Source organism: Poecilia mexicana, unplaced genomic scaffold (genome assembly GCF_051168715.1).
Source record: "Poecilia mexicana isolate PSO_F unplaced genomic scaffold, ASM5116871v1 scaffold_8, whole genome shotgun sequence".
NCBI lineage: Eukaryota > Metazoa > Chordata > Actinopteri > Cyprinodontiformes > Poeciliidae > Poecilia > Poecilia mexicana.
In genome coordinates, this window is record NW_028263377.1 from 15,057,882 (window position 1) to 15,072,379 (window position 14,498).

The window sequence follows — 14,498 nt, forward strand, 5'->3', positions numbered from 1 at the left end:
AAATTGTACCGAACAGGAATTTTGAAGCCGGAGTATGTAGTTTCTGTGTATTGTTACACCCTGAAAATTAGTTTTTCTTTGTTAGGGCTGCCCTGATCCGGTATTGATATCTGATATCACTCTGATATCTGCCAAAAATGAGCATCAGATTATATTGGCCTGCATCTAAAATCTCAAATAAAATGATATGAAACAAAAGTGTGACAAAAAAAGTCAAGAAATTTACACAGAGACAAATACGTTTTCCCACCACTGTATGTCTGTAAGTGAGAAATATTTTTTGATGTCTGCACCTTTGACAAGTCTGTGCATGTGTAAGTGTCCATCTGTCAGTTTAATCCAAGATTTGCACATCTGGGCTGTTTGAATTTATCTGCTGATGTACTGTTCATGTATAAATTCATGCTTGTGTGTGCGTGTGTATGCGTGTGTGTGTGCGTGAGCTGCAGCAGACTCACGACCGCAGACCTCACAGAGAGAACTGTCCACTCTGCTCTTGTCTTCTTTGCTGACCCCAGCTGACTCAAAGGCGGCTCATCAGCTCAGTAAAACAAGACAAAAACGGAAGCCTCTAAATGTTCTGTGCTTCAATAGCTTTCATCTTATCTTCCTTTTCATTTGTTTTCCCTCCACTCTGCCCTTTTCTCTTTCCTCTCAGTTTAATTTAACTTTTAAATGCTAATGAACAGTTCCTTAAGCCGTAGAGTTTGGTCTTAAACTGAAATGTATCTACTGCATCTGCACATATAAGCTGAGATGCAGTCAAATAAATTGGCATTCAAAGCTTTTCTCCAACCTGCTGTTTAATATTCACAGAAGCCCAGCAATCCTGAGCTTAATTTTCTATGACTCTCCCATCACAGTAGGGAGAGAAATAATTTATGCACATTTAACTTCGCCATGATTAATGCTTCTTAACCAAAGCTATGGGGAGTTGCACTCAAAGGTCGTGTTAAAGCTAAAGTCTTCTGCCATTTTGCTACCTGGAGAATATATTTTGAGTCAGTTGCCCTGTCATCATGCATTTGCCACTGACGCCAATTTGACAGTCCCTGAACAGCAGGGAATCTTTGATGCTTTTTATAGAGAAGGAAAGGTTATTAGCTGTGATGCTCACGTTGAGGCTAAAATTGAACAGAAAAGAATAGAGCAAGGAGTTGATATGATTAAAAAGCTAAATTATAATTTAAGCTTTAGCTAGTACCTCTGCCTCCTCAATAGCACTGCCATAAGCAGTGAGAGGTTGATTTTTAAACTTATTTTATCCCCAGGAAATGCTCCATATCATTTTCTGTCATGTCTGAAACAACCTCTACACATATGCATTACTTTGCTTTTTTTTTTTAAATTAATTCCTCTTAATCCGCTCTACATTTTCTGATGTTATAATTGCAAAGTTTAAAATCTTGCCTGTATTTGTATTCACACACACCACGTAGGGAACACATAAACAGATTTGCAGCTGTAACTGCAGCAAAATCTGGTTGTATATATAGTATAGACCAAGCAGAGGTGAACAAAAACGTACATCACCTTTATTTACTTATAAAAGTCGTTGAAACCATCTGTACTTTTTCTTTCATTTTACATTTATGCACTGTATGGTGTCGATGTGTCTCCTAAAATCCCAGTAAAATACACTGATGGTTGTGGTCATAGCATACATTTGTAGAGCTCTGTAAATCCCCTCATCACAGGATTTACAGAGATTTTTGTTTTGATAACATTTCCAAGAAAGCAGCATGTCGTGAATGGACACGTTTTGGGTCATTTCGCTCCGTCCATTCTCTGTTTTTACATTGTTGAATATCAAAGACATTTGTTGCTTTAGTATGTTTACCTTAATTAGCACATCATTTGACCCTCCATTAAAAGATCCACATCTCATTTCCAGCCCTGGTTCTTTTGGCATGACGCACTATTTTCCAAATTTTTAAATCAAATTTTTTTAAACAGTACTGCACTATTTAAGATTAAAGCAAAACAAGCCGCTGCATACCAGTATAATCACGCCAACCTGCTTAGTTGCCACGTTTTGCTCGATGCTGCAGCTGGCACTGCAGCCTGCAGCATCTGTAGCTTCACCAAACCAATCGCCAGCAGGGACATATACTGTCCAGTTGTTTCTATCTTACATAACACACAGTGTTTTATTTCCCTAAAGTATAATCAATTACTGTTGCTGTTTCAGTTGTTATATTTTCTTTTGCAAATACTTAAATTTTTAATTTTAATAAAAAAATTTAAAAAAAACAGTATTTTTTTAATGGAAAAAAGTGACATGACAAAAGATGAATATTTTTGCCTTGGTTTCAGTGATTCTACACAAATGTGTCTAGGACTAACATTGCTGCAGGAGTAGAAGATGTTCTGATGCTGATGTGCAGTTCCAGGCCTTCCCCAGGCAGCAGACTCGAGGTTTGTCATGACCTTTGCCTTTTGCCTGATCGCCCCGTCTGTGTGTAGGCTGTGCAAGAAGAAGTCATTGTAAAGAAATCTCTGACCTCTGGCAGTAGACAGTGTGAAAGTGTGTGTGTGCGTGCACGCGCTCACACCACCCACTCATAGTCAGTCTGTTGTAAAGTCTACTTTGGTCCTGTCAGTGTGCAGCAGTGTCAGCCGTAAACTTCTGCACAGACTGCAGTTAGACAGACACATTACATTACTACGATTCTGACACTTGATACATGGACAGAGGGGGATCTGAGGCAGACCATTACAGGTGATTCATCACTGGCTGGATGTGTGTGTGTGTGTATTTATATGTTTCGCAGAACGCCTGTGTGTGTAACTGAGAAGATGAGACGAGAGACCCAGATGAAGTTGGTGTGTTCGCTGGCTGGTCTTAGCATCATCTGACAGTGAAAAAGCAGGAGGGCTCGGGTAGAACCGAGTGTGCTTATGTGCACGCTGCTGCAGGTCTGCCTGTGAAAAATGAATGAGCTTTGGCATCTGTGTGCCTTTATGTGCATATGTCAGTGTGCAAGCTCTAAATGTGTGGCAACGTGGGTTCACTTATGTGTTTATGTGTGTGCATAAACAAACCTGTGTGTGCCAGGAGTCATATTTAATTCATGAAGGAGTATCACTATTTCCCCTGTGTGACTCAGAGATGCCTGGCAGTCAAAAACTCCCACCTGTATTTTGGAATAATTGATCCTGTCCCACCTGTAGCCATTTCCTATTACAAATACCATTAATGCCACGGGAGGCATGGCTCAGTGTGAGTACAACTGTCTGTCTTTCATTATACCTTGATAGTAAGTTAGATTGTTTGTTTGCCCAGACAGTAGCCTATTTGAATCTGAACATGTGCCTTCTAGTTTTCCAAAAACTTTGCCCAGTTTTTGGAAAACTGTAAAACGTCAGCGAACAACAACCTCCTAAGTCATATCACAGATTCTACGATGGATTTAGGTGTTGACTTTGATTGTGCCATTCTAACATGAATAGCTCTATGGATTGTTGTCCTGCTGGAAGGTGAACCTCCATTCCAGTCTTAAGTTTTGCCCTGTGTGTTCTCAATTCATCTTTCCATCAGCTCTCATCAGCTTCCATTTCCCTGCTGATGAAATGTATCCCCGCGGCATGAGGATGTTCCTCAGTGGAGATTGCATGTACATGCAGGTCAAAAGTTCAAATTTGTACTCATCTGACAAGAGGACCTTCTTCCACATGTTAACCGTATTCCCTACTTGTCTGATAGCAAACTTTCAACTGGATTTCTTGCTGTGTTTTTTCAACACCGGGCTTCCTTCTTGTCACTCTTCCGTTAAAGTCAGATTTGTTGAGTGCCTATCAAATTGTTTTCCTTTCGGCAGATTCTCTCAACTGAGTTGTGGATATCTGCAGCTCTTCCAGAATTACAATGGGGATCTTGGCTACATATGATTAATGCTTTGGTTAATTCACAGTTTAGTTGAACGACCTCGTCTTTGTAGGTTTGCAGGTGTTCCGTACAATTTTTATTTCCAGATGATTGGTTGGTCATTGCTCCATGGCGTGTTCTCTAAGAAGCCTTTGGGGGGTTCATAGTAACAAATCAATGAACTACTCTAGGCAATTGTGTACACTGGATTTTATTTATATTAATGAAGACGACATGTTAACCAATAAAATAGATGTTAAATGAATGGATCTAAAAATTCATCTTCATTTTCAATTCATCAAAACCATCTTCTAAGAATCAGCAGAGCTTTTTCTGAAAAAAAATGTCAAGAAAAAGACAAAGTAAAGGAGGATTTAAACGTTGTAATTTTAATTGCGATATCTGCGCTATTTAGGCCTGCTAACAGTTTACATGATGTTTTAAGCCACAAGGGAACAATTTGGGGGAAGATAATCATCACTTACAAGCCTTACAAGTGACACGCTACACATTTTGCATGTCTGCTGCTGTGAAGTGTTTGGTGTGAAAGTGAGAGATGTAAGTAATAATATGTGAAACAGAGATGAACTCTTCCCCCGGGGACCGCATCGCCGCTGTCTGTGTTTGCTGTAGCGAGCCATTCAGACATGTATAATCAAACAGAGATCTGAGGAGGCTCCGAGCCAAAGGGATATCTGCCATCACCTGTCATCCCGCAGAGCTGTGTGAATAGGGACGGGCTGGGTCCACCTGGCACTGAGATCAAACATCACAAGGCCAAACTCACCTTGGACTCCATTTAAACTCAACTCGTGTATTCATCCCTACTGAGATATGAAATCTTCCATATAAACTGAGCATAAAGCAGGTGTGTGCACTGGTTTGAGGAGCTGTTTTGCTGCTCTGTGTCGAACGTTTGTGATTGTTGGGACATTTCACAAAAAGAGAAATCACAATTTCTCTTTGTGAGTCACAAAAAGAGAAAGAAATGCGCTCCGACTGTTGCTTATCAAATCTCACTTCTTTGTGTCTCTGCTTTTAATCTCTACTCTTGTTTCTTTTCTTAAAGTTGGCATCTTTGGGCTTTACAAATGGCTCGTTTGTTGCTATCAAGGTTGCACATTCACTGCTTGAAGTCTTTGTGTCCTTATGGCCCCGTTTCTGTCCTTTATGTGCCTACAACGTGCATAATTGAATGTATGAGGTGAAATCGAATTTCCAGCCCCTTTGTTGTAGCTGCAACTCCCTTCATTTCCTCCCTCTTGCTTGCCAATATGCCACACATGCACTTCAGCTCCCAAAGGTGGTGGGAAGAGGACAGACACTCTCTGGATATTGGGCTTTGTCAAAGCAGCTTGGTCTGCTTTTGTGTTGCCACCGCTTTTAGACACCAATGCTTGATCATTGTTTTTTTCTTGAGGAAGAATTTGAAGGTGAACTGACTTTGCTTTCAGATTAGTTTATGTATTTTTATGTTTATTGTATAACAGACAGCTACAGAGGAATTCATTTTGACTGAATTCAATGACCTTTCTTGGCAAGCCCAATATGAAGCTGGAGTCAAAGCAAACAAGACAAAAGCAAATTGTGATAGCAGTAGGAGTTATTGCATAAAATGTTGACATATTTTTCTCTTTTGTGGCAGAACATAATATATCACAGACTCCACCACATTATTATGAGATTAAGCTAAAATGTGAAGGCATGTATGACAGTTACTATGTTTCAGCAACTTCAGAGGCAATGAAATGAGTTTGTCATCATTCTAGAGAAAGCTCGGTTCATTCAACCCTCACAAACAAGCTGTACTTGTTCACTATATTCTAAGTTTTTGGATATGAACTTTCACTTGTAGCTGCTAACTGAAATCCGATTTGAAGCACTGAGGATTTCACAGTCCATTTGTGGGAAGATTATGAGCTTGTGGTTTCCAATGGCAAATAATCTTTTTAGTGTAGTATATTAGCCAAAAATTGTTTGAAGAAGACTTTATAATTCTGCCATGATGAATAAATGAAGCCACTGCTGATGACTTTGCGTCTTGGCGTTGGGTAAACACACACCTCCAAACCTCTTTCTCCTGCTATTATAGAGCAGTGCTGTGATAACAGCACATGGCTGCTACATTCTTGTTAAAACCCTGTGCAAACAGCTTTGGTGTACATTTTCCCTAGACTATCTTTTCGTGGAATATTACAGATCAGTGAATACAAATTTTAGGATAAAAAAAAAAAAGTAAAATGTTTTTAGCATTCCCGTAACGTTTAATGTTTTCTCCACACAGTTTTTAAGCTGCTCTGTGCAGTGCACATAGGGGGTGGAACAACTTGATGTGAAAATACTACTTGACTTTCCATCATTATCTGCCGAGCTGGGATGACTACTCTGCTTAAGGGCTGCTTAATGTGTTGAGTGTTGTAAACAGTGGAGTAGGATTCACTTTAATGGAAGTGCTTTTGAATCACTCACAGATTCAGTTTCTGCATTTTATTCAGCAAAACAAGAACGTCACTCTAAAAAAACTTATCCATATTTTCTAATTAATAAGCTTGGTACATGCAAGTACATTGGAATACAAATAAACATTCTCTGAGCATAAAATGTATGCGAAGAAAATTATTCCAATGCTGCTTTCTCCCAAAACTCACAATTACCACCAATCTAAGCATGGTAGAGAGATTGTCGCTATATTTTACCACGGATGGAAGCTGATAGTACCAGAGAATATTATCAGAACAATTAAAAAAGACACAGAACATGGGACTCCTACCTGCTTGTTGGTCTAAGCTAAAGGATTCAGTGGAAGAGGTACTGGATCGTCTCATGGGAAACAAACTCCTGGCATCAATACTTCAGATAAGTCATTGCAGGGTGCTCTCTATCAGAGAGCCTCAATGCTGAAATGTTAGTTTTACACTCAATGTAACTGAAGCATTTTAAAAAGCTTCACTTTTGTAACTTAAATCTAAAGAATATTTAGCAAAATTTTTTTAAACCTTTGTTCCTTTAGTCGGCAGTACTTTTGATTGTGTAACTCTTCCATGGATGCCATATTCTCCTGGTCTCGTTCTTATTATTTCATGTTGAACACTGACCGCAACTGAGGCAACTGATGTCTGCTGTGCTTTTTGTTCTTTTGGGATCTCTTGGAGAAGTTGTTAATTTGCATTTGGAGCAATTGTCTTTGGCTACCCAGGAAGATTCTCGACTGTTCCATGTTTTCTCCATTTGTAGATAATGTCTCTAATTTGGGATGTTTGGAGGCCCTGTCCTGAGCGTTACATATTCTTCCAGACCGATTTATGTCAGTAACTTTGTTTCTAATCTGCTCTTAAAGTTCCTCAGATCAGGGGTTGCTGTGATTCTTTTTAAGATTGTTTAACCTATTTTATCTTGTCAGATTGGTCTTTTTGCAAGTGATTTGTTGATTCAGCAAGTCTGGGCGTGGCTAAGGGGTGGCTAAGTTTTTGTGGCTAATGAAATTGCACAAAAAAATTATGATTTACAGAGATTGTTGGGTTGAATAGCATTTTCCTTAATAAGTTAAATCTGTTATGTTTCATACTAACTTTGCCATGGCTGATTGGCTGTTTATCTTAAATATTTAAATGCGACAAAAAACAATTCCCCCCACCCCCCTAACACTGGGGTACACATTAAAAAATGTCATCCATCTTGACACCTTTTGGCACATTTAAAAAGTTCAAAACTTTGCCATTGGGAACTTTGCAAAAGGAAAAAAGTGTGTGCATTGTTTATTGCGTTAAAGAGATACTCTGCTATACACCTGATCCCAGAATAGAGATAAGGAAGCAAATCAAGGCTTATCTGTAAAAGACGACGTACCAGCTTTTCGAGTTAAGATTAAATAAGAGCAGGAGGCTTGTAGAAAAGATTAGGATCGTGTATCAGACATGGATGTAGTTTCTTTAAGACCTTCAAACTCTGCCAAAATAGGACAAGAACTTCACACAGACAGGACACTGCACCTGTATTGTTCTTTTTCCATTAGTTTGTTTCCGAACGGATACAGGCTGATGGCAGAAACGGTTTTCATTCATCATCCATCGCTCTTTCCCACGTATATCGGCTTCAGACGTGTTGTGTTTGCACAGCGTATGTTGCCTGTGTATTTTTAGTGTCCACTGGCAAGGTGTAGAGAGGAAATGTCTTCCCTCACATCTCCACAACGCCGGGGTTCAGTACACTCTGTTCCAGCCCCGGCCAGAATCGAGCCTAAAAATAACCGAGAGAGGACAATGCACCTCTCTCACCGCTCCCCTCCCCTTCTTCTCTGCCATTTTTCTGTGCTTTAAATGACAGAAAATCTACATCAAAAAGACCAAAAGGGTGGCTGCTGGTGGGGGGTAGAACATTTTTCCACAATCACCTGCCTTCTTGGTGGGGGGGAAGGAAGCTTTTCTTTGTGTTTGAATGAACATCCAAAAGAGCACAGAAACAGCAGTGGTAAAAACCTGTCGCCCAACTTCTGCCCAACAACTGTTTATGAAGCATTCATCTCGAGACTAATCCTACAGCCCTCTACGCAAAAATAATCTGTTCAAGATTTTACTTCCCTTGCTCCATTTTCTTCCCATGAATCTCGGATCAAAGCCGTCCTCTTTGTATGTTTGGATGCACTCTGGGAGATCCAAATCGACCAAGGATCTGTCTCAAGTAGTTTCGCGGAATCCCCAGCGCAACGCAGTTCTATTAATAGAGACTCTGTTGATTACTAGATAAAACGGTCTAAATGCACTCTCTGGGGAAGTAACATGACCACATTTGTAAGAGTATGTGTGAAACATTCTCCAGTCAAAGTGTTATTATGTGCTTACCGTGGTCCGCCACACAGCAGTGTACTTGTGGTGTAAGCTGCTTTATAATGTCAAAGCTCCTTATCTGTGTGGTTGTGTAATTAAGCAGGCGAAACAAAGAACATAGTAATTAATCATAATATCCCCAGAGAATGTGTCTCTGTGTCACTGGATTGCCAATGCTCTGCCGCTCGGCACAACTGGATCCTCTGCAGAGGCTGCAGGTGCTGCTAAGTGTCACATTCTGGAAGAAAAATAGGACAAGAATACGAGGTTTTTGCAACAAAGGTTTTATCTAGCAGTTTTTAAATAGTTTTAGATCTTTTTTTTTTTTTGCAATTCTGATTTACGAAATGTGTCTTAAAATTCTGGAGTCAAACAGTGTTGAGGTTTCAGTTTAATCGATTATTTTAGCAAGCACTTTTTAAAGTTCTGTGCTATTTCCCTATTTTTTTTTTTGCATCTTTTATTTGTTTGTGTGTTAAAGTTATGAAAGAAATCATTCTCTAATTTTGGGTAAAGTCTAGAGAGCAATTCATCATTCTAAAGGACAAGTATTATATTTTTGATCCAGACATCCTAAATCTCCTGAAAGCATGAAAAAAAAAGTGACAGTCATCTTTTTGTGGTTTTTGAAAATTATTCTGTAACAAAAAGAGCACCTGAAACTATAAAATGGAAAGCACACTTGCATCAAGCTTCAGTTTTGTACGAAAAGTATAACTTACTAGTATACTTCACACTTTGAAAAAGTGTGAAGTATAAACTTATTTTTACCCATTTTTAAATTCCAAAAATGTTTTTTTAAATAATTGTATTTGTTCACAAATAAAACTCAACCGATTTTTGTGATGTTATTTTTTTCTTTTTTTTTTTTTGATGGGGGTGGATTTCCCTGATTGTGACCAAACATGAGTTTGCAGAGTCTCTTCTGTTCAGTCATTTGCACTACATTGGCTCTTATGTTCTTAACACTGCTTTTAGATTTGTGTGCGATTCATTGGGCATGCATGCAGTCAAAAGGCGACGCCAGGGATTTCAGCCACAGAGAGATATCGTCTCTGTCTTGGATAAGCTTCACTAACTCGCACACTGACTCTGACAAAAACACACACTGCCCGAAGCTAGATTTATCCTTTCCAGTGTATGCCTCTTATTGACCCCTTCGTACCTCTGAACTGAGATCAGTGTCAAGTCGTTCCATTTAATTCATTGGGAGACACTCAAGCAGGTCTGAGATCAACACCAAGCAATAGTAAGGAGTGAACTGTGAGCAATGCCGATAAATTGAGGTTAAAATGGAGTATAATAAAACCGTCATTACACTCATGATTCACACACTGTAAGTAGGCTGCAGCAAGGACGACCTGATGGTCGCAGTTCCACATCCACATGTGATTGTACAAGAGGTTATTGCAATGCAAAATGTTTTTGGTACTTTTATATTACATATTGTAATATTCCAATAATGATAGATTTACTATATATTGAGAAGTCCTATTGTGAATCCATTCTTCCAATCACATATCCGTCCGTTGGTCGGTCCGCTGTTTCCCAGAGTCTGTGAAATCCCCCCACTGTTCCTTGGACTTCTACGTAAACCTCTTTCTGTTGTTTCATCTGCACCCGTCAGATTGTCTGGCAACAGCGACTAAGCTGGCACTGGGAAACACACAAACCGCACGTATTCTGTGGTGAGACATCACAAAAGCTCACATGAACAGGCTTGACAAAGAGCACAGCAGACAGATCGTGTGAGAATAAAAAAATAAAAAAAAGACAAAAAGAATAGCAAATTTCAGATAATGACGGAGAAAAATACAGTCAGCTTGTGTGCAAGCTGTCACAGATGTCCATGGGTTTTTTTTTTTTTTTTTGTTTTTTTTTTTGCTCTTCCCTCTGGATCTGCGGCGAGGTCCCAATGCAAATGTCACCACTGCTGACACTGAGACGCGTCAGGTGCCATCTCAGTCATGTCACACTGAGTGGCACTTTGGTCAGACGTATCCCAGTCCAGTGGAAGACAATAACACCATTTCCATCAACTCCAACAGATTACAAGCAGCCAATATCTGTAGAACAATCTGAATATTATGTCTTTTGTTTTTTCGATGTGGGAGTGAGTGTGGGTGTGCACATGCATTTGCTTGTCTTTATGGTTTTTCTTCGTTGTGTTCATATAACTCAGTTTTAGGTTGATTGATGATAATTTTCTTGCGCAATCAGTGGCTTACCGCCATTCCTTAAGTGTTTGTCTCTCCTGTCGAAACTCTCTGCTTAAATAGTTTACATAAAGCAGAACAAGGATAAAGTACTTCGTGTTTGTTTGTCCTCAGATATTTTCCACTTCAGACGAATATCTAAAGATCATTTTAATGATTACAGAAGAGAACGATGACAGAAACACAGTTTTGCTTCATGAATTATGATGACTAAATACTTTTTTTTTTCCTTCTACTTCTCTTTTTCAGTTTGTTGTTTTGTGGTCCACAAACGGTGCCATGAGTTTGTCACCTTCTCCTGTCCTGGTGCCGATAAGGGTCCTGACACAGATGTAAGTTTATGGTTTGTGATTATTTATTCAGCTGTTGCAATTGATGTCAGAATTCTTGTTGAAAAAGTGAATTTACGTAAAATGTATGTCAAACTGATAAATACAGTACTTCATTTATTTCACACATTGCCACCTTGGAAACCATGAACCCACCTTTCCAACTATTGAGCAATCTTGGGTTAATTGCTTCAAAAGTTACCATGTTTGCGTTTTCTTTGACTTCTCAGTGACCTTGTGCTTGTCTTTCACTCACATTTCCAACAAAATTAATTGCAGTTTCTTTATCACTGAAACGAATAAGATAACTCAGTCAAGAATAAATGCAAAATGACGTTCATGTTTTTTTCTCTTTTTTTTTTTCTGACAGCCACCTGCTGCATAGAACCATCACAATTTTTTTAACTGGCAGTGATTACAGCTTTACTGGTGAATTTATTGGTGTTCTGTTGCTGTTAAGTCATAGCAGGAAGATGAGCGCAAATGGTTTAAGAAAATATACAATTTAGGGTGAGAAATGTGGCTTCAGTGGTATTTTCATTCGCATGTTTCAATGCAGAATGGAGCAAATAACTATACTGATCATTCAAATAGATCAATGCTACAATAAATAAGATGAGGGGAAGTTAAGGTTATCTATTGTTGTTGCACAGCACCCCCCCCCCCCTTCTCTCTCTCTACTTCCTCTTCTGAGAGGAGGGAGATGTTGCTCCCAGCTCTCCGTCTAACGGGTGAATTGAGTTTCCTAAATCTGCCGGGATTTACCCTACCCAGAACTGAAGTAAACTCTGTTTAAGCTGGGTGCGAGAAAGACTAGCCTGGTTTCTAACGACCTCCATCCAGATGTCCCACCCTTTTTCACTCTGTGAATTAGCCAGATAAAGCAGCCCAGAATCAGCTAGTTTCACAGAGCACACCTGTTAACGGTCGCTCTTTCTCTTATTACAACTTGCACTTGTTATTGAACCAGGTTGGTTTTAGTGACTCGGGCGAGTCCCAAGGGTGTTGTTTTAGTTTTGGCTAAAAGCAACCTATAAAACATTTTCCACTTTCTCCTCCCAGAATCAAACTTCATAGCTATTTTACAACCATCAAAGAACTTTAAGGTGACTCATTAACTGAATGTCCACAACATCTTTTAGATTTTCTTAATGCTAATTATTTTATTAGTAAGGCAATTTTGCAAGGGTCAGTACAGCTTAAATCAGTAGCAGAAATAATCAAATAAGTAAAATCAATAATCTAGCCTATCTTTCCCTAATGCTGACACTGTGAACTAAAAAAGGGAAACTTTGAGAGAGACGGATGGTGTTTGGCATTTTGAACCCCAGAACTGGCCTGATGATGAAAAAGGTGTTGCAGCAGCAGGAGGCTCCCAGTACAGGAAGAGTACTGAGTCAGAGCGGCAGATCTCGGGCCTCAGGGTGACTTCCTCATGCGCGTAGCGGCCCTCTCCTTCTTGTCTTGCAGCTCTGTAGCTCCTTTCTCCTCGTCTCACCATCTTTCTGGTCTCTCGAGATGTAGAAGGGCTGGTCTCATGGAAGGAACACACCAGTTCTTCCTCTTTGCCTTTGTTCTTTGTCTTTGTCTTTATCTTCATCTTTGCCTTGGTCTTTGTCTTTGGGGTCTCGAACCCAGCTGAGAAAAGTGCAATTTGAAGCCACATGTTGCGGGGCTAACGGGTTGGTCCCCATGTGCAGAACAGTCTTCGGCTCTGTGGCCCCGGCTCTTCTTCAGCTGCAGAGTTCTTTGTCCATCTCGATCTTGGCTCGAAGCTGCCTGAAGGATCCAACCAAAGACTCCTCTTTGCACTCACCTTATAAAGGGTTATCCACCCTTTTGGTGCATTTGCATTGGCTAGCTTTGTTGCTGTGCCTGTTTCATTGGCTGACTGCTTGGACCGATAATCTCATATCCATCACCATCTTTGGACATGACCTGATGTCTGTTCTAATGTCCCCGAGTTGCTCAACAGCTCTCTTGTGTCTAACCTTCTCTTAGGTAAGTTGAAGTTTAGCAATAAGGCGTTGGATACCTCCGCTCTCCCATCAGTTCCTCTTTCCCCCTGACCTTTCACCTACCATCTACCTCCAACACAACATCAGTGACCTTTAGTTACAGTTACACATTTCACCACATTTCAAGTTCAATGTCAAAATCACATTTATAACCTTTTAGTTTCTCTGATTTAGCATTCACTTATAATATTATAATAACCATTACTTATTAGTTACTCTTATTATAATCATGATGTGAGTTATTACAGACATTTCTGAAAAGAAACCAATAATAATTCATTATTCTAATCATTTGACACCATGTTACAGTTACTTCTTTCACCTGTAAGTATTTCAATAAGTATAAGAGTAAGTGTAAATATTCTTATAATCAAACCAACATCAACCACCGGTTAAACCAATATTAATTATCGGCTTAATCATAAGTTATCATTATTAATTTAAGTATTTTACTCTGGGTTTTATCCAATTACTCAAAACGTCTAGTTTTTATTCCTTAAACCTTTAGTGCTCAAAATGAGCAGTCTGAACTATTTTTAATCACTGCAGGCTGGAAACTTCCTCTTTTTTCAGGAAACCTGCTTTTCCTGTTGCATAACTCTTTCTGTCTGACTATGATTTTTTATGATTATATAGAAAAAAGTAGAATTAAAGCAGGACACAATAACAACACACACAACCAGATTAATTTTATTACCGTCTGACTCTACTGTTGGGTCTTGATGTCACCTGTGTAAAGTTTTAAAGATAACTTTATTTATTGTTATTATTAAACTAAAATCTCCAGCATGGGGAAGTGGGCTGAGCTCGACTTTTCTCGACACCCCCTCCTCGAGGTCGGACCTTTCACATGCTGGGAACCCAACACCCTCCTGCAGGTCTGCGTTGTCATCCTCTGGAAAGAGAAGATGGTCCTCTGGGATGTGAAGATGCAGATCCTCTGTTGTCACCAAGGCCTCAGCAGCCGATGTGAAGATGAAGATTCTCAAAACTCCACTGCTCTTTGACACCCCCTCCTCGGAGTTTTGATGCCTCCCAGGAAGTGACGAGTGTCGAAGAGAACCCAGGTCGCTCTGATCCTCAGCTGGATGAACTGTCGGTTCTTCAGGATGTGGAATATCCTTAGGGACAGGTTGATGGGCTGACGGGCTGAGGCAGAAACCTCCAAAAAAAAAAAAAAATCTGGAAGTTCAGCAGAACAAAGCAAAAAGCATAAGCAGCATGACGCTTTATCCACAATCGTA

At 39.7% G+C, this 14,498-nt stretch overlaps 1 protein-coding gene across 2 annotated transcripts in view; it reads left to right on the plus strand.

Annotated features, from left to right (window-relative positions):
* prkcab (protein kinase C, alpha, b) overlaps window positions 1-14,498 on the plus strand; it is a 105,781-nt gene that overhangs the window by 19,314 nt on the left and 71,969 nt on the right. For both annotated transcript variants that reach the window (XM_088008335.1, XM_088008336.1), the window contains exon 3: window positions 11,157-11,239. In XM_088008335.1, the coding sequence (XP_087864461.1) occupies window positions 11,157-11,239 (83 nt within the window). The remainder of the gene's footprint in view (window positions 1-11,156; window positions 11,240-14,498) is intronic.